The sequence below is a fragment of the Sprattus sprattus genome, assembly GCF_963457725.1.
Source record: "Sprattus sprattus genome assembly, chromosome: 12".
NCBI lineage: Eukaryota > Metazoa > Chordata > Actinopteri > Clupeiformes > Clupeidae > Sprattus > Sprattus sprattus.
In genome coordinates this window covers 6,713,361-6,733,009 of record NC_137910.1, presented here as the reverse complement: position 1 = coordinate 6,733,009, position 19,649 = coordinate 6,713,361, and the positions used below count along the sequence as shown (strand labels likewise).

At 41.1% G+C, this 19,649-nt stretch overlaps 3 protein-coding genes across 4 annotated transcripts in view; 1 reads left to right on the top strand and 2 right to left on the bottom strand.

The window, feature by feature from the left end:
• The first annotated feature begins 379 nt into the window (after positions 1-379).
• The window catches only part of nt5c2a (5'-nucleotidase, cytosolic IIa), a 40,838-nt gene continuing 21,568 nt past the window's right edge, over positions 380-19,649 (top strand). The window contains exons 1-12 of one of the 2 annotated variants that reach the window (XM_080848888.1): positions 380-439; positions 4,020-4,157; positions 8,059-8,132; positions 11,586-11,703; positions 12,639-12,734; positions 12,977-13,068; positions 13,254-13,311; positions 13,616-13,709; positions 13,955-14,008; positions 14,127-14,210; positions 14,340-14,381; positions 15,500-15,607. In XM_080848888.1, coding sequence (XP_080705014.1) covers positions 4,057-4,157; positions 8,059-8,132; positions 11,586-11,703; positions 12,639-12,734; positions 12,977-13,068; positions 13,254-13,311; positions 13,616-13,709; positions 13,955-14,008; positions 14,127-14,210; positions 14,340-14,381; positions 15,500-15,607 — 921 coding nt within the window. In that variant the 5' untranslated portion in view covers positions 380-439; positions 4,020-4,056. Of the gene's footprint in view, positions 440-4,019; positions 4,158-4,214; positions 6,017-8,058; positions 8,133-11,585; positions 11,704-12,638; positions 12,735-12,976; positions 13,069-13,253; positions 13,312-13,615; positions 13,710-13,954; positions 14,009-14,126; positions 14,211-14,339; positions 14,382-15,499; positions 15,608-19,649 lie in introns of those variants that run through there. The other variant, XM_080848889.1, reaches the window with a different exon arrangement.
• LOC308373401 (microfibril-associated glycoprotein 4-like) lies at positions 8,938-10,147 on the bottom strand. The gene has a single exon (XM_080848891.1). The coding sequence runs from the start codon at positions 10,018-10,020 to the stop codon at positions 9,241-9,243; it is 780 nt and encodes a 259-aa protein (XP_080705017.1). The 5' UTR covers positions 10,021-10,147; the 3' UTR covers positions 8,938-9,240.
• Positions 10,333-11,506, bottom strand: LOC308373400 (microfibril-associated glycoprotein 4-like). The gene has a single exon (XM_080848890.1). It carries the CDS (start codon positions 11,164-11,166, stop codon positions 10,387-10,389), a length of 780 nt encoding a protein of 259 aa, XP_080705016.1. The 5' UTR covers positions 11,167-11,506; the 3' UTR covers positions 10,333-10,386.

Genomic DNA, 19,649 nt, shown 5'->3' with positions numbered 1-19,649 from the left:
AATGCAATGGTGGTGATGGGCAAAGTGGCTCCATTCTTTTTTTTTTTTTTTTACAGCAGACCTGCAAATGGAAGTGTCTTCTTGATTTATCGACAAAACTATAGCCTAGGCTAGGTCTAAATGAAACCAAAATGTTTTCCAGATGTGACTGCCTGACGATCATGGATGTATTTTAAGCTTTAGCCATCTGTGTAATGTGACCCGAGGAAAAATGACCTAATAACATGAATTAACTTGAAAACATAATTAATATATTTAATTTCTTCATATTGATATTAGGCCTGAGCCTCTCTGAAAATGATTTAAAGCACACCAGCTGTCCTTCAGCCTGATGCGCCTTGTCTGTTATGTGTGCTGAGGCATTCCTTCACTGTCTTCGCACGAATACGCATGCGTCTCAGCGCAATTGGGTTTTGGTGCAGTTGTTGCTTCCGCGGAGGTAAGTTGCAAGTGTTGCGCGGTTATCCTACAACGAAAATTAGGATTTTTAAGTGCAGTGTGTTAGTAGCAGTCTACAGTCAACGAAAAGAGACATATTATTGCAGCCATATAATATCTACATAATTGTTTTTTTGGGGTAATCACACAGAAATAGGTAGCTAGTTAAGATTACTAAAGTCGTCGTTAGCTCAGCGTACTTTGCAGCCTACAATGACACGGAACTGCCTTGCCATAGTCGCTAGCTAACTTAGCAACTAACAGTTAGCTTTCTCTATTGATTAAGCTAGCAGTAACGTTTTATTAGTGCATAGAAACATTTGGCATTGCAGCTAGCTAGCTAACGTCCTGCTCTATAGTAGTTGAACCTTGGTTTCACTCATGATAACCCTAGCAAACGTCGTATGGAGAATATTTTCGTTCAGTGTAAGTTAATGATAGCAGCTGTCAGGTTTATTTTGACAACGTTACAACTCGTCATATGTAACACTGATTTTTGGGTTGATGTTGGCTAGTAATGTAGATAGCAAATAATCACAGTTTACCCACGATAGCCTTTGCTGAAATGTGCTAACAATTGTTAAGGCATGGTTGTGAGGAAAGTAGCCACTCTGTTGAATAACTGTCATATTGCTCTAGCTATAATTATGTTGTGTTACTAAAATACTATAATTATTTATTTCTAACACAAAACAGTTTGAACCGTACAAATATGGAAAGTTGGACGATGTTATCAACTATCTAAGTTATCATTGTTTAACCAGAGCTAACGTTATGTCGGTTCTTTAACGTTACCGCCTGAATGTGTTGTAGCATCTCAAGTTTAGGGTTAAGGACGTTGTATCTTAATGGCTCTGAAAATCATCTTGTACAATTCCTACCAGATCTTAAGTGAATATGTAAAATAAGAGACGGCGCTACTTTAACATTTGCATGATACAACTGGGCCTGTGTATATTTCTTGATATTCTTTGTTTCCGGTGTTTGTTAGTGTAATTCGATGAATGCGCATCAGGAATGAAATTAAACTGACAGGTTATGTGTAGGTGTGTTGCAGCTTTACCCAGACAGATTTCCGTCTGTGTTCTGACACATGCCCTCATCTCAGTTTCCTTTGCACTGAATCTACTGGAACTAGAGCAGGGGTTAACTAGAGCAAACTTTTTCTTAGGAAAGCCAGATCTCTCTGCCAGGCTCTGCAGGGCTGGAGTATGACAGTAACAGTAAATAGTACTGTGGACAAAAACAGTCTACCCTAATTGAGTATTAACATATTAAATCTAATGATATATCGCAATCTCTTTACATGCCATTGTTAGCTGGGTTTATTTTACAATGCCATGGTTGTCAAAGTTGTATATAAAACATAAAACGGAGGTAGCTTGAATAATACTGAATTTAATCTTAAGCATTACAAATACAATCATCATTTTATTTCAACCATTCTAGTGCACGTAACTGTAAATACGATTTGATTGAGTGAGAAACCGTAGGATCACTGGTTTAGGTAAATATTCAGGAGTAAATAATAATATTTCAGTATAAGCATATCTATTTATTGCTATCATTTTTTGTATGTTTATAAAACAATCTCACACTCATGTATTGCTCGGTAGGTGTGAGCGTTTACAAAGACTTTCAGTAATGTGATGTGTAAAGCAGTGGTTCTCAACCCTTGGGTCGCGACTAAAATTTGGGTCGCCGGAGTTTCTGAAAGGGTCGCAAGACGAATTCTAAATGTGAAACTTTTTTTTCAAGCAATGCTCCCTCTGTCCATTAGGGAATCCCTGTCCCCAGTTCTGACATTAAACTACAGAAGCCGGCAATGGTTCTGCACGTAGGCCTATCTAACAATAACATGTTCCAACATTCAGCCAATCAAATTTGCATATAAGATATTTCAAATGTATCAACATGTATTGCGCGATAATATGCTTTGACATGACCGGAGAATGTCTAGTGGCGACTAGAGTAGGCAAAAAGTCAACAGAGTATCTTCGTGTAAAACGAGTACCAGCTCAGATATGACTTCTTCTGAAGAACCAAAGAGGGAGTTTTTCAGGCTTGTGACCCGGTATTTCTGAAATATGGATTTACATATTGCGTGAAGAATGGTGAGCACCCGCCGTTGTGTGTGTTATGCAACGAAATACTGGCTACTGAAAGCCTGAAGCCTTCGAAATTGCAGATACATTTTGAAACAAAGCAAACAAACTTTTTTTAAACGTATGAGCCAAAAACATTTTAACGTGCCATCATCACTGTTTAGGAGCAGGCACTGCGTGCATCCTAGCTGGTCTCCTACCGACTAGCTCAGAGCAAAACGTCCCATACGGTTGCAGAAGTTGCCATCGATTTGTGCACTGCACTCATAGGTGAAAAAGAAGCAGCGAACTAAAGACAATTCCCGTGACAAACGACACTGTTCATGTGAGGATATGTGACATGTCAAATGATGTTGAGCAGCAGATCACTGAACGTCTCTGCGCTTTTGACTTTATCGCCTTTACAACTCGATGAATCCACAGACGTGGCTAGCCATGCCATTCTCTTGGTTTACGTGCGGTATGTGCAGAATGATGACTTTGAAGAGCAGTTCTTATTTAATTCAGATTTGCCAACATTTACCACTGCAGGCAGCATAGATTTTTTTCTGCAATGGACACATACTTTAACTCAGTCAGCTCTCCTGGTCAAAGTATGTTGGTGTGACAACGGATGGGGCAGTCTCGATGACAGGAAAACATTTAGGGATCTCATTTACTATTTGAACATGTCCATTTCTCATTAAGAAGTTGAGCATGTAAGTAAGGATTTCTCATTTAGAAAATCAACATAAGTCCTGTGATAAGTGGAACATGTTTGTCCATCTCTGACTAAAAAGGTGAACATGTAAGTCCATGGATTCTTCTTAAGAAGTTGAAAATGTATGGCTTAAGTCCATTTTTGTTCAAAGAAGTTCAGAAGTCCATGATTGCATAACTGATCCTGACTTTTAAACAGTTGCATGTGTTTTCAATGGTAAAACAGTGGTATAGTATTAAGCCTAGAAGTAGTGGTAGTAATCATAATAATAAAATAATAATACAATTGTAAAATTATTGGCCTGATGATTCTTGCTGATTATTAATTTGTGGGTCGCAACTGCACTGGTATCTAAAAATTTGGGTCATGGAGCAAAAAAGGTTGAGAACCACTGGTGTAAAGGACAATGTAAGGTCATTCTTATGGTCAGCTAACATAAATGCACTGAAAACATTTAATGAATTACTCAGCTTGTGTTGCACCAACTTAAAATGTATTAATCTAAGACACTTCAGGAGGTATTTTTTTATGTTAACATTAATGTTACTCTTGACATAATTATTGAATGAATGAAGTAAGCAATCCTAACCGCAGGCTAACATTAATGTTAATGACAACATCAAAGCAATAAATCATGTTCAGATACTGTACTGACCAGATCTCGTATAATCCCCAGATCCGATATCGATTAGGTTTTGTATTCATGACAGATTTGTTTGTACTAGGCAACATTACTTTATTTGTAATGAATTGGTCCTCTTTTTTCATGTCTCCAGTAGCTCCACAGCTTGTTTAGCCTGCTAACGATTCAAGATGACGACCTCATGGAGTGACAGACTCCAGACATATGCAGACGTTCCGGCCAACATGGATGGAATGTCCATGAAGAAATACAGAAGAGAAGCTCATCACAGGTACCAATGTGTCTGGAACTCTTTGCACAGGACATTTAACTTTTCACTGCACACGGTTGATGTCTAGCCTTGTAAATAGTAAGATTGCGGGTTTGTGGGTGTTAAAAGCAGTTGCGCTTTGAGTCTTTTGCAGAAAAGTAAAGTGGTACTAATGCTAACCATTTTTACTACCAACAATAATTCTGTAAACGATAAACAATAACAATAAGAAATCGATACTGGTATTAAATGACAGGTGCCAGCTTTAGAGTAAAGTAAAATATCAAGGTTGGCTCTAATGTTTAATGTGATGTTGTGCTAACCACAAGAGGACTTGCATTTCTGGAACATACAGTACTTTCATGGTTTAGTTATGACTGGTGGTTTTGCATTTGTTTACTATGTTTTACTAAACCTGAATTGCCTTGAGTTGACCAATAGCCTACCTCATATACCGCATATTATCACACTAGTAAAAAGTTATGAAGCAGTCGAAACACATGGAAATCTTACTGATCAAATCCCTTCAGTTTTTTAGAGGATAAGGATGTGTTTGCTGAGAGGATTTTGGCGAATGGCTTTGAGTCCTTAAGTTCAAAGGAAATTACTCAATAAATGTGGGTGGGAAAACAAGTGATGCGTTGAACAAATGTCTGATTTATCTTGCAAAGACGTCATCCTTAGGCCCGTGGATACTACATATCAGCTCTTTAACGCACACTTCATAGATTTCACTGTTCTACTCACAAATGTTGTAGAATTGCCAAAAGAGATATGCATTCGTTCAGTTGTCCTTCTCTTTGTTTAAAAAGAAATAAGTGTGAAGTTCATGCCATTCGTTTGGCCATAAATACTCATAATAAATTATAAATACCCATATAATATAAAAGACCTATGCAAGTTAACCACCATCTTGTTAAAAGAAGGCATTTACCTTTTGGAGCTCATTGCTTCCTTATGCTACACAGTTGAGAGAATGGACTGACCATTTTGTGTGGTTTCTTTATATAGTCAGATATGGGTGAATATGTGATATACCTGTATGAGGAAACTTGAGTTAAAATACTTAGTCATATGCTGTGATACAGTAAACGCTTTAATAAACATTTTATCTTATTGCTTACGTGTCTTTGTAGGCTGTTTTAGAGCATTGATTTGAAGGAAACTTGGAGTTCAAAAATTCAGAGATAACGTTGTCATTAATCTATACATCTTTAATTATCACTCTCTCATTTGTGTTGTTTATCATTCCCATAAAGCTTGCTTTTCCATTCGGAGATCTTTTTCTAATTGTGGACCAAAGTTTGATGATTATATTTGTATTCAGCTGTGTGTTACAAGGGTATAAACTAAGACAACCTGCATCCTCTTGGGATAAGCTATTGTTTTACTGAAAACAATCCACACATTGATTGTATAAAATGTTCTCTATCAACCATATGCTGAGCACAGAGCATTTAACCAGTGAACTTGTGAAAGTTCTACTTTTTCTTGCCTAATGCCCACTTTTTTTGTCCTTGTGAAATCTCAGAGAACCTTGATGTATTCATTATTTTGTTGGAACAAATAAAGAAAAAAATAAGAAATTAAAAAAAATAATACAGAGGGACTGGAATTCAGGACTGTTGTTTGGCCTGTGTGTGTGTGTGTGTGTGTGTGTGTGTGTGTGTGTGTGTGTGTGTGTGTGTGTGTGTGTGTGTGTGTGTGTGTGTGTGTGTGTGTGTGTGTGTGTGTGTGTGAACCTGTTGGTTGTCACCACTCCAGTGCAGTGTCATACTGTGGAGTGACCCATGAGTCTGATCCATGGTAATGTTTAGCACATGTATTCCTTTATCACAAAGCTGTCCACGGGAACTGGCCCAGTGTCACCCTGCAATGAGGTACGATTGAGTTTTGTTTGCTAAACTGCAACAATGACTTGAATGTTTTTTTTTTTTTTTTTTTGTATATGATGTCTATTATTCATTGAAACACCATAGCATCTTTTGTAAATGAATAAAAAAAGCAACAAAAAAAAAAACCTCCATACTTCTGCTGTTTGGCGTGAACGTGTGTAAGTGCTTTGTAGGCTTTCCCTGTAGGACTGACGGAAGCAGCCTAAACTCTAGGTAGTGTGCCTCCATCCTCTTCCTCTGACCGCATCTCTTTCCATTTATTTGACCCCTAACGCATCCCATTCTCAATATAACAGCTCCACCCTCAATCTGTATTGAGTAAAATTGGATCACATCTGAATGTCAACTTCAGGTTGGACAAGGTCACATTTTGCTTAGGTTGTAGTTTCCCCACAGGCTCATGTTTGTATTAAAGGAGCCGTATTCAGTTTCTGTTGTCAAAAATAAAAATGTTTTTAGACCTGCATTAGTGTTCCCTTCTGTGACTCTACATTGTGTGGTTGTTTCTTTGGGTCAGGTGTGGTTTTGCCTTTGTTAACATTTTTCAGGGCCTGAAAATGTAAATAAATGCAATGAACTGCCCCAAACCCATAATAAGAGTTGTTACTGTTTCACAGGATAGTGGAACATAACTGTCTGGACTGTCATGAATTGCATAGTTAATTTTGGTTGCCTGTGTCTCAGATGGCTTAATACCTCTGTGGATTTGAATTTATGAACATAAGAACATTTTATATAGTTTACCTAATCTACCTCTGAACCCAAAAAAGCTGATAAAAAGCACTGTATGGTTATTGTGTTTTTGAACCAATTCCTCTCTTTTTAGCGTAAAGATGTTGATTCTCTTGTGCCGTAATGCCTCTCTATGGGGTTTGGTCATTACGCCTTAAGACGAACACAAATAGCTGCAGTATAGACTAAAAAAAGCTGTAGTCTTGATTCAATCTACCACCTAGTCAGTTTACCACTTTCTTTATCATCTGGATTAGGACAAGTCTACTTCATTTAGTTTAATATCCCCTTTTGAAGAGTACTGGTTTGAATGATATAGAAATAAGGCTGTTGAAGTTCGAATTTCAGATGTGCTTAGCAGAGTTTTGTGATGTAGACAGGCCCTTGCATGCAGTCATCATTGTGGTTGTGGTGTATTGTGTTTCTGCCGTGGAAAGAAGTCGGGCAACTCCCATTGGTGCTTTTAGTTTTTACGGTTGTGTCTCAAACAAACTGACCTCTGGGGGTGTTTAATAACATATTTGTTTTTCAGGGTTTCATTTATTGTGACTGACCTTGGTGTTCTGTTCATCCTTTTATAATTTCAGCCAGATTCCTCCTAACAGTCTTGATTTGCTTTCAAATCAAGATTTCCTCTCTCTCAGCCGTGATTCTATTATTCGGATTCTTTCAAACTAAACATTTCCTTTTTACAGATTTTAAAATATTGTGAAATTTTGGTGGATTTCCACAGTGTGATGTAGACATCCTGATCAAAGGATGTTTGAAAATCTCTCCCGAGTGTAGCAAAGAAAAATATCCCTTACAGGCACAACACTGGATAAAGCAATATTCCATTTTGTTGGCCTTGACTGAATGTCAGCCCAAACATATAAGTTATTTACTAAAGTTGCCCTTTCTAACTTTAAGAAGTTGCTGGAATATGTTGTGCTTCATAGCATGAGGAAACCATGCCGTCTTATTACTAACAATATCCACAGAGGGAATTTGCCTCTCATATCCAGGAGATTACTTATATGGAAAAGTGCAATGTAATTTAAGTCCATTGAGTTAAATTAACTGCAATTAGAAGAGTGATCTGTTGGGCAATAGTTCAGAATTGGTGAATGGGAGGAGCATATCTTAGTGAAATACTGTCAAATCCAATGTCCCAATCTGCTGATAGATGTGCCAAAGTTATTTGGTTGTTATACAATTCAAGTGAAATGGAATCGCTGATCATCCTTTTGTACGTACACAGACTAGTCCCCAATCCGATGTCTAATCGTGATCATCATTATTCTTTACTTTCTCAGGGTGTTTGTAAACAGAAGTTTGGCGATGGAGAAGATTAAATGCTTTGGCTTTGATATGGATTACACTTTAGCAGGTAAGAGGCATTGCTTCGTGACCTTGAGACCGACACTGTGTGACCTGTTTGACTGCACAGGCGCTGAGGCAGAATCATTTCAGACAAGAGGTCTTGCATGTACTGGCTGTGAGACTCACTGGTAGTGAGACCAGTCCATCATAGTAGACTGGATGTTCTTTCTGATTTTGTAATTTCTTGTCATACTGTAGCCAGTGAGTCGTAGGAAAAGATCATGTGACACGAATGCTACCCTGCCATCAGAGTAGGGATACGGCTTTTTCTATTTTAACTTTTTATGCTTTGTAAAGACTTTTTTTTTTCATGATTTTAGATCAACATGGTCATTCAATTCCAGAATGAATAACCGGATGAAAGCTGAACCTAGGTTTGGGATTAGTCAGTGCACAGGAACTCTGAATGCAAGCCTGGCAAGGAGTAATGCATCTGTAAATAGCACTGACCTCCCAGAAAGTGTGTCAAGTCCAAGTAGGACATGTGAGATTGATAGGGCCCTCTGGGAAGGGGGCACATCACTCATCTGTATCAGCAATACGGAGACCCCACCCACTACGCCCCTCCCCTCCTTCTATTTTGTAATGATTCCTCCTCCATGACTTCTACCCAAAGGCTGATGCTGGAATGTTACCACAGTTATCCGTCCATCTGTTTATCGGACCTAAGGCCATAAACAAGTGCTAACGTTTACAGGAAGGGTCTGAAATTACACACTGGTTGTCAGACAAACACACAACCAAGGCCTCAAGAGGAAACTTACTCGTACATGACACCGGCAGTATTACCAGCCAGGCAGCTCTGTGGCAAGAAGTCCACTGTTTACAGTCGTCAAAGCATGCAAATTATGTCATCATGATGATTAGCCTATTTCTGTCACTCATAAATTAATTTACCATGTGGTGGATGAATTTGGACTCGTACCATTATTGCCTAGAGATGAGGGGGATACCTGTATAATATGAAGATATGATGAAATATAAAATGAAATGCAACCTTTGTGAAGATTTACACACATGCAGCACATTTATTTTGATGTTGGACAAAGCTTTACTTTGGTACAAACCATGTCAGTACAATTATAGATCAACAGGTCCCATAGACAGACCAACCCTCAAAAATCAGTAGAATGAGAACATTGAGACACAGGTCTCATTTTCATTGAGATGCTTTTCAAAGAGTACCCATTCCCTTTCCAAGTTTGCCAGCTGTTGTACACTGATCCATGTGGTGAATTCGATTTTGGTATATATAAACCGTTAGGGTTTGCTGTGTGGCAGGCGTTGTACCAGAACGCACCCATATACTGACTCGCGCAGTTCTTCTCCCATCTGTCCTGGTCCCTGTCGAAGGTGGTGAACTTCTGGCTGTTGTGGCCACTCATGGCGTCCCCCGCCTCCCCGTCCACGAAGCCCCCCAGGGCCAACTGGTAGCCGGCCGCCTCAGGCTCCAGCGAGAAGGAGGCATAGTGGGCGTGCGCCCGGTTCCCTGCCCAGTCCTCCATGTCCACACGCAGCTCGTTCTGTGTCCGCAGCGTCAGCAGCAACATGTTCTCCAGGCCCAGCCAGAGCTCCCCGTCGGCGCTACCAAAACCCGCCCGATAGGCCTCCCAGGGCCGGAAGAAGTTCACCGAGCCGTCGAGTCTTCGCTGGAACACTGTCCAGCCCCCGCCGTCACTCTCCATGTCGCAGTAGACGCGCAGCGGGGAGAGGGGGCCTGCCGGGTAGGTGGCATACACACCGCTGGGGCTGCTGGCGTTGCGGTCGCGGATGGCGCCACAGTCTAGCGGGAGGAAGTACTCGGCATGGGTTGCCACGGTGAGCAGCGGTAGAAGAAGAAGCAGGGGACCCATTCTGTCAGTCAGTGTGAAGAGCCTGGGCCTCCTGACATGCATTTATAAGGGCTACTATGGAATGAGGAACTTCCAGAATTGCCTAATTTGATGTTGTTTGCAAAAGGATTGTTTTGTGCAAGAGGATTGCACAACTGAGGGGATTCCACCCAGCAGTGGGCCTTTCCTATTTGCCTGCAGTGTCAATCTTGCCTTGCCCAAAGAGCATAGAAAAATATGTCTACTGTTAAGAGATCATTTCTTTCCACCTTTCTGCAACTATTCAAAGACATTCAACCAATTCAACCTTTGTGAAGATTTACACACATGCAACACATTTATTTTGATGTGATTTGGACAAAGCTTTACTTTGGTACAAACCATGTCAGTATAATTATAGAACAACAGGTCCCATAGACAGACCAACCCTCAAAAATCAGTAGAATGAGAACATTGAGACACAGGTCTCATTTTCATTGAGATGCTTTTCAGAGAATACTCATGCCCTTTCCAAGTTTGCCAGCTGTTGTACACTGACTTATATGGTGAATTTGATTTTGGTATATATAAACCGTTAGGGTTTGCTCCGTGGCAGGAGTTGTACCAGAACGCACCCATATACTGACTCGCGCAGTTCTTCTCCCATCTGTCCTGGTCCCTGTCGAAGGTGGTGAACTTCTGGCTGTTGTGTTCACTCATGGCGTCCCCCGCCTTCCCGTCCACGAAGCGCCCCAGGGCCAACTGGTAGCCGGCCGCCTCAGGCTCCAGCGAGAAGGAGGCATAGTGGGCGTGCGCCCGGTTCCCTGCCCAGTCCTCCATGTCCACACGCAGCTCGTTCTGTGTCCGCAGCGTCAGCAGCAACATGTTCTCCAGGCCCAGCCAGAGCTCCCCGTCGGCGCTACCAAAACCCGCACGATAGGCCTCCCAGGGCCGGAAGAAGTTCACCGAGCCGTCGAGTCTGCGCTGGAACACTGTCCAGCCCCCGCCGTCACTCTCCATGTCGCAGTAGACGCGCAGCGGGGAGAGGGGGCCTGCCGGGTACGTGGCATACACACCACTGGGGCTGCTGGCGTTGCGGTCGCGGATGGCGCCACAGTCTAGTGGGAGGAAGTACTCGGCATTAGTTGCCACAGTGAGCAGCGGTAGAAGAAGAAGCAGGGGACCCATTCTGTCAGTCAGTGTGAAGAGCCTGGGCCTCCTGATGCGCATTTATAAGGGCTACTACTGGATGAGGAACTTCGAGAATTGCCTAAGTTGACGTTGTTTGCAAAAGGATTGTTTTGTGCAAGAGGATTGCACAACTGAGGGGATTCCACCGAGCAGTGGGCCTTTCCTATTTGCCTGCAGTGTCAACCTGGCCTTGCCCAAAGAGCATAGAAAAGAATGTCTTTACTGTTAAGAGATCATTTCTGTCCACCTTTCTGCAACTATTCAAAGACATGGATTTCATTTGGTGTTTGGTACATATTATTAATCTGATTTTTGCTACATATTATTAATTTGGTTTTTGCTGCATATGTGTAGGCCTAGTTTTATTTAGCGAGGTGTTTTCTGTCTATTCTGTTTGAGATGGTTCATAGCGCTCCACTGGCAGGTGATCAGACCCTATGTTTGTTTTCTTCCTTCAGTGTACAAGTCCCCGGAGTACGAGTCACTGGGCTTTGACCTGACTGTGGAGAGGATGGTCTCTATCGGTTACCCACAGGAGTTGCTCAACTTTGTGTACGATCCAGCATTCCCCACAAGGTAGAATATGTTTACATTTCTCTTGCTGTTAAGACCTGCTCTGTCCTTTGTAAGTGGCTGTATGTGTCACGATCTGTTAAATCCTAAACTACAAAAGCATTTCATGTGTGAATCCTTAACACCTTTAACTTATTTTAAAAACATGTGTTTGGTTACAGCTAGCTTCATTGGTAGCTGCTTTCATTGTTTATACAGTGGCTTGCAAAAGTGTTCAACCCCCTGAAACAAATATTTTCATTGTGTTCACAAGAATTTTCATTGTTAAACCTTATGCTGTGGTCTATTTCTAAAGGTTAAACAAGTTATGTGCCTACTAAAATTAAACATAAATAAATTAAAAACTAAAATACTAAGCATTCAACCCCTATTAAATGCACGGTAAAGAGCAACCCCAGCTGCAATAATGGCTTTTAAAGTGAGACATGGCCAGCACATTGTTCTGCAGTGTTTTTCCCCCATTGTTCCTGGTAAATAGGATCAAAGCTTTTGGATATTTTCTTGAAATCTTCCTCACTTAAGCATTTGAATCACACTGTCTTAATTTTCTTCTGGTACTTTCCAACCTGGTTGAGAACCCTTAGACAGAGATAGTGGGGTTGATAACTGTTACGATCGTTTAAAGAGATTTTATATCCAGAAGGAGGTCGCTACCTTAACAAGTCATAGGAAGTACCTAATTATAATTAGTTACGGTGAAATAAATGACACCTGTGTATCATTTGTGAATTTGCCATCTGTCAAGTTTTAATTTGTAATGTTAGCAGACAAATACAATGTATTACCTTTGCATAAAAAGGTAAAATACTGATTGGAAAAATATGTGTAGGTATATTTTATAATTGTGAAAATGGTGATGACTCAAGAGGGTTGAATAATCTGGCGAGTAAGTGTGGCGCTGTATGGATCTGAAGGCCTATCTGTTCCATTTCCACCAGGGGTCTAGTGTTTGATACCACATATGGAAACCTGCTGAAGGTTGATGCTTATGGCAACATTTTGGTGTGCGCTCATGGATTCAACTTCATGCGGGGGTGAGTGACATTATTTTTACTAATTGAACAAATGAATCAGGGCCTGGCTAGAGTGAGAATACTTATCGAAGGCCACACAGTGATCAAATAATACCCATCTGAATGGCAGAGTTGCAGATGGCTGATTGGAAAGCAGTGAAAGGTGCAAAAAGTGCTATTTTTAACGTGTGTTTGTGTGTTTGTGTGTTTGTGTGTTCGTGTGTGTGTGTGTTCGTGTGTGTTTTTGTGTGTGTGTGTGTCAGGCCTGAGACCAGGGAACAGTATCCAAACAAATTCATCCAACGCGGAGACACTGACCGCTTCTACATTTTGAACACACTCTTCAATCTGCCAGGTAGGAACAAAAAGTCAGTCTGTTGTACTCTCGTACATCATTTCAGTGATTTCAGAATCAGTTATTTCCAGTCAAAAACCAGTACATTAAAGTGTCCATATTGTGCATGTGTTGTTTGTTTGTTTGTTTAATTATGTATTTATTTATTTATTAGGTCTGATTTATTATGATTATGTTTTCCCTAGAAACCTACCTATTTGCCTGCCTGGTAGATTTCTTTACTAGCTGCGCAAGATACAAAAGGTGAGTCTTCCATAAACCTCAGCTTCAGCATTAGAGCAGCAATACATGAACCCTCCATCATGCCAGAGGCAGAAAGACAATGCAGAGTTTCTTTCATATGCCTGTTCTCGGAGTTGTAATATTGTTTATCCATTGCACTGTTGTATTGTATTGTTTTGCACTGTTGTATTGTTTTGTATTGTGATGTATATACGTGTAATATGGGTAAGCACACTGAGAGCCACTGCACCAAGAAAAATTCCTTGTTTGTGCAAACTAACTTGGCCAATAAAAGCTGATTCTGATTTCCGTCACTCTTTTTAAGCTGCGAAACAGGCTTTAAAGATGGGGACCTCTTCATGTCCTACAAGAGCATGTTCCAGGACGTCAGAGATGCCGTGGACTGGGTCCATTTCAAGGTATTGCCATGGCAACTCGCTCCGCTACCGGGCCTTCATTTCCCCCTCACCCCCTGCTGCAGCCTTGTGTCTAGACACCCAGCTCCAGCGAGACTTGTAGAAAGGAGACTAGCCTTATTTACATTCCCATTAAGGTGATGTCTTCCTTCATTGGTTACTTGAATGCACAGCACACTCCAGGACATTTATTAAATTGAGGTTTAACTTAAACCTGTTCTCCCCGTTTGAATGGTCTTGTCTGTTAGGGATCACTGAAGGAGAAGACGGTTGAAAACCTTGAGAAGTATGTGGTGAAAGATGTGAGTACCTCACTTGACATGTTTTTGCTTTCCGCTGGATTCTGTTCCGTTTTCTTTATGTTGTATGGGACTAGGGGCTAGGGCATGACTAATCCCACTGGTGTTTCTCTTCAACCAGTCAAAATTGCCTCTTCTGCTGAGCCGAATGAACGAAGTTGCAAAGGTGTTCCTAGTCACAAACAGTGACTACAAGTACACTGATGTAAGTTTTCTATTTTGTGCTCTATGCTTTATTTATTTTAGGCCTGTAATGAGAATCTACAATATCCAAACCTGTAGAGTATTCAGCATGGCTTTTAATGGTACCTCATTTTTTTCCCTTTCTCTTTAGAAAATCATGACGTTCCTGTTTGACCTTTCCCATGGCCCAACAGTAAGTGTGGTGTTTATTTTTACACTCTGAGCCCTCTCATCCCAGAGTTAGACACAGCGGTGCATTGTGCCAAGGCCTCATAGCAGATGTAGAATTGGTTACGAGAACACATTAAGGTTATGGCCAGGAGTCAGGACACAGTCACCATTTTATGTGTATGCAGAGAACATCTAATCCTTTGTAAAGACTTTTCTGATATAAGCCACATAGGGATAATACAAATAATAATAATAATACACTTTATTTGTATAGCACTGGTTTGTCATACAAAACAATGCAGCTCAAAGTGTTTAACAGCTAAAACTATACGTGCAAAAATGTACATGCACAGTGATCCACATAAAAGTATACATAAAACATAAAAATCAGGATAGAGTGCATAAAATAAAATAAAGATTAACATAAAACAGGGATAGATTGCATAAAGATTTAAGATAAAAAATAGAATACATAAAATGCATAACATAAGATAGAAAATAAAACTGCAGATATATAGTTTTTTTAACCTTTAATATCATATCACAATGAAGATCAAAGTAAAACCCAATAAATACAAAATAAATAAAATAAGAAATACATATTGTGCGAAGTCGTAACTAGTTAAAGGCGAAGGGGAAGAGATACGTTTTTAGTTTTCTTTAAAAAATGTTTAGTGAGCTGGCTTCCCTGATATCTATAGGCAGTATGTTCCATAGCTTTGTCAAAGGCTGTGATTTTCTTACTGCTGTTGCTGGGAACTTCCAATCAAGTTTTTTTACAAGGGAGTTTCCAATGTTACTTGGAATATTTTTTTGAGCATGTTCATTGAGCATGGAACATTTACAATATAAAACCTCTTCACATAAAGAAACTGTGATATGAGCCAGAGTCACCTAGCAGTAATGAATGGGTTTGGAATTGGGAAGGGCAATGGTAAAACTCCCTTTGAGTGTGTGTCTGGTACTGTCTCTCAGTAAGTAAGTAAGTAAGTAAGTAAGTAAGACTTTATTTATATAGCACATTTCGTACAAGAGTTGCCGTTCAAAATTCTTTACATCAGTGTAGCGGTGCTTCTTTTTTTCCCCTCCTCCATCGCCATGCCTTTATCTAACCACTGATCTCTTGTGCTGCTCATGTAGATTGGAGCTCCTCATCAGCCCTGGCAGTCTTACTTCGACCTGATCCTGGTGGACGCCCGCAAGCCGTGTTTCTTTGGCGAGGGCACGGTGCTGCGACAGGTGGACACGGTGAGCCCTGTGCCCAAACATGACCCAGAAACAGAAATGTCACAGCAGCAGCGTTAGCAGCAGATGGTTAGCAGCGTTAGCAGCGTTAGCAGCAGATGGGTCCAGACCCCCAGATGATGATGCAGTGTGGATGGTATTTGCTTTAAGTCGTTTGACCATGAAGGAAGCAAAGGGCAAAATAAAATAAGGAACTTGTAGAAGGATTCCCCTGTTAACTTTTTGGAAGATTATTAGAGGATTAATCCCACTCCAAGTATCGTCCTATTTACTAAACAGGAATTATGACATTTCTTCTCTATTGGATTTGTTTAATCCTCCTATACAGCCTATACCTTAATACCTTAATACCTTTCGGCCTCTGGTACTATCTCTAATTAAACATATGATGAAGAGGAGTACAATGGGGCCTGGGACCGTGGTCTGCCCGTGTTAAAACTAAGAATATAAAGTTGCTCTTCCCGAGTGCACAGGAAAGGGGCCCCTTCTGCTTACCCTGAAAGGTGTTGCTCGGTCCTTCCTGTAGCAGTCGCAGCAAATGTGCTGGATGAAGAAGTGAGCCTTTTAGAAGAAGTAGTTCTCTCTCGAAGTTGAAGTGTTAAAAGTAGGTTTAGTTTATTTGTAAAAAGGTAACAATGGTTACAGATAAAAAGTATAAAAGTTAGTAAGGATTACTTGTAAAGAGTAAAATAAAGAAGTAGCTATATAAAAGTATATTGCTTAAATGTGCAGTAAGAATCTCAAAGCATATGGCTATGAATTCAGTCCGAACGAACCTATGCGAGGCTTTCCTCCAGATATATATAGCAAAAGCATCGTGATCTTTTACGTCACTGTCATTTCATACATTTTTATTGTCTTATTTGGGCATCTGTTTGCTTATTGGCTTTCTTAACATACAACATAACATAATCACATGTTTTGTTCACTGCGTGTCATAACACATCCTGTCATTGCCATTTATGGTCTACATCCTGTTTTGGCCATTTATGGTCTATGTCCTGTTTTGGCCATTTATGGTCTATGTCCTGTCTGGTATGGGCCTCTTCCTCTGCGTGGGTAAGGATGTTCTCTATAGCGATGGCTCGTTGCAAAACTTGATACACAAACTTCAGCATATCTCCGCTCAGCTCGGCCAGTGGTTTCTTGCATGCTGCGCAATCGTTCGACACCCTCCCTCGCTGCTTGCGGAAACCTGGGTGTCCTGCTGGACACCTGCAGAGATGGGAAGGTCATAGGATCTGGTTGATATGGCACACACGGTCTTGGTCCCTGAATGCGTCTCCGCCCTCGGTTTTTCACTTCTGGATCCAACACGTCTCTGGGATAGTGATCCACGGAAATTTTCTCTTCATAAAACAGTTCCATGTGTCTTTGGGTACCATCATCGTTGACTTTTACACTCACTATCTCTAACCAAGAGTAGCTAGTCCCCTCACGCACCTCCCATGCATACAGGTGCACTGGCTCCCCTACCATTGGTAACGGATTCGGGATCAGGGTTCCACTGCGGACCCATACCAGGCGGGAGCGGTGTTTGAGTAGGTTGAGCGATGTCTGTGTCATTACTCTTTTCGAGGGGGTTGATTGGTGTTTGGTCTGAAATTTAACATAATCTATGTGGATCCAGGCCAATGGGGCAGGATTCCCTGAATATCTATCCGATCTCATGTACGGGGTGTTGAGTTTCACGCATGGTTTGTCAGGGGCCACGTCACGGGTCCAATATTCGGTTACCCAGACCATCCCTAACTGGCATTCCTTCCCTGCGCAGGTGGGGCACTTGCTCCTAAGACATCCTGCACATCCTCCTTTCAGTTTCCCTTCCTCATCTGCTTCTCTGTGTTTTGGGTCTTGACAATGATCACAATATCTGCACTGCCCCTTGTAAGGGCAGGCCCAGTAGAACGGATTTCCCGTTTTGGTGAGTTGTTTTCTGCACCTATGGGTGTACATATCTGCAAACATAAAATACTCGTCTGATACCTGTGATTCCTGCGGGTCATTTCTTTCTTCCGCACTGGAGGCCTCGGCATTGGTTGCCTGTGTACCTACTGTTTCAGTGAGCATTTGACCCAGTGGGCCCGTAATGATTTCTGGTGATTGCCCTTGGGCTTGCGCTTCGGGTTCTACCATGTTCTCGGTTGTGTCTGAATTTGTACCATGTGTACAGTTTTGTGGCTGATCAGCCTGGGTGGTTTCTTGAATCATTAGTTCTTCTGCTTCTTCAAGCTCTGGATTTTCTGTTTCAACTGCCACTAATTCTGGTTCTTCGATCATTGGCATTAATTTCTCTGTTTTCACAGCCACTATTTCTGGTTCTGGCACCGTCAGTAGTGACATTTCAGGCAATGTGCCTATTTCTGCATCTAATTGTCTGATACATTCCTTTATCAGTTTTTTCACATGGTTTTCTTCGTCTTCATATTCGTTGTCTGATACACTTAATAGCAATACTTGATCCTCTGGGCTTGGTAATGTGCCAATTGATAGTGATACTTTATCCTCTGGGCTCGGCAATGTGCCAGGCAATGTGTCAATTGAGCGTTTTTCTAGTGTGAACCTTTGAGGCAATGTGCCAGGTTTTCTTTCTAATGGGAACCTTGCAGGCAATGTGCCAGACTTTCTTTCCAGAGCCCTTTCAAATAGTTCAGTCAATTTCGTTATCTCCTCTCCCTCGGATTCTCCCATCTCTTCTGGGGTTCTCTTCTGGGGTAGGGGTTTCTCAGTTGTCTCCTGCTCTCCCTCTCTGGGGACCTGCTTAAAGAGTTTTGAACAAGTTTGAGCAAGCATTGATTCACAGGTTCTAGGGGTTCATTATTTCTGACCATTTTGGTTACTTCATATTCAATTGTCTTCGTGCATGTTTGGTATTCTCCCTGTCCAATTACGCTCGTCTTTTCTCCTTTTCTGGTAATGACCAGAGTGTGATATCCTTCAGTTTTCCATTCCTGCCTTTGTTCTGGAGTTTTAAATACTACTTCCAAAGCTGGCCCGATTGCTTCTGAAGTCTCTTCGTCCTGCTAGATAGGAGGTGTACCCAATTATTATCTTATCTCCGTGGTATGGAACTAACACCATTAACAAGAAGGTGCTTACCATGACAAATGTTAACTGCATACCTAACCGCATAAAGTATTTGAACAATCTTGGGTGTCTCTTTATACTTTTTTCTGTGAACCAGCCTAGTATGCTCATAATGATGAGCAGGGTAATTCCGTCAATAATTATGAACCATTCCCCGATTTTCGGGAGGTGTTGTTTTAGTATCTGTATTACCATCATTTCTACTAACATTATTGTCCCTCCAGATGCGACCATATTGTTAAACAATTTCTTCCCTGGCTCAACTCCGGTCTGAACTAGCATCAGTGGTAACATTATGAGAGGAGTTACCGTATTGTCAAATAGTAGTTGCTTCACTGTACCCAGTATCAGATATATTGAAATTTTAACTGCAGTTTTGTATGCTGACACTTCCTTTAAATTCAATGATAAACATGCTAATAGTAACAACTGCCCTATGATCTGCTTTGCTGTTTGCCAGTCCTGCATACCATAATAAATTGGCGTATCTACCTGTTCAGTGTTGTACCAGTCCGGAGTGCGAGTGCTGTTAGAGCTTGAGGACTGGCTTCCCGGTTCGGTGGGTGCGTATGTCTCATCAGTTATAACCTCAAAGTCATACTTAGTAGTATTCTCCATGGTTAGGTTCAAGCTTTTTCTACTTTGTGTTAAACGAGAGTAAGTTCTTCTTTCTTATCTTTGTGTTAAACGAGAGTTGTTCCCCTTTCTTAGCTTCGTGTTTAAACGTGAGTTGTTCCCCTTTCTTAGCTTCGTGTTTAAACGAGAGTAGTGGTTCTTCTGCCCTGAGTCTTGAAGAGTGAAGACTGAGGGGATGTGGGTGTCCTTTATACTACGCTGTCTGCCATTAGTTCCTCTTTTTCACTTCCTGAGTGCCTTATTTGGCCTGGTTGTGTCTTCTGGGCTCCTGATTGGTTGTTTTTACAATGATGCCTCATCTTGGCTCCCCAGGCTAGTACCG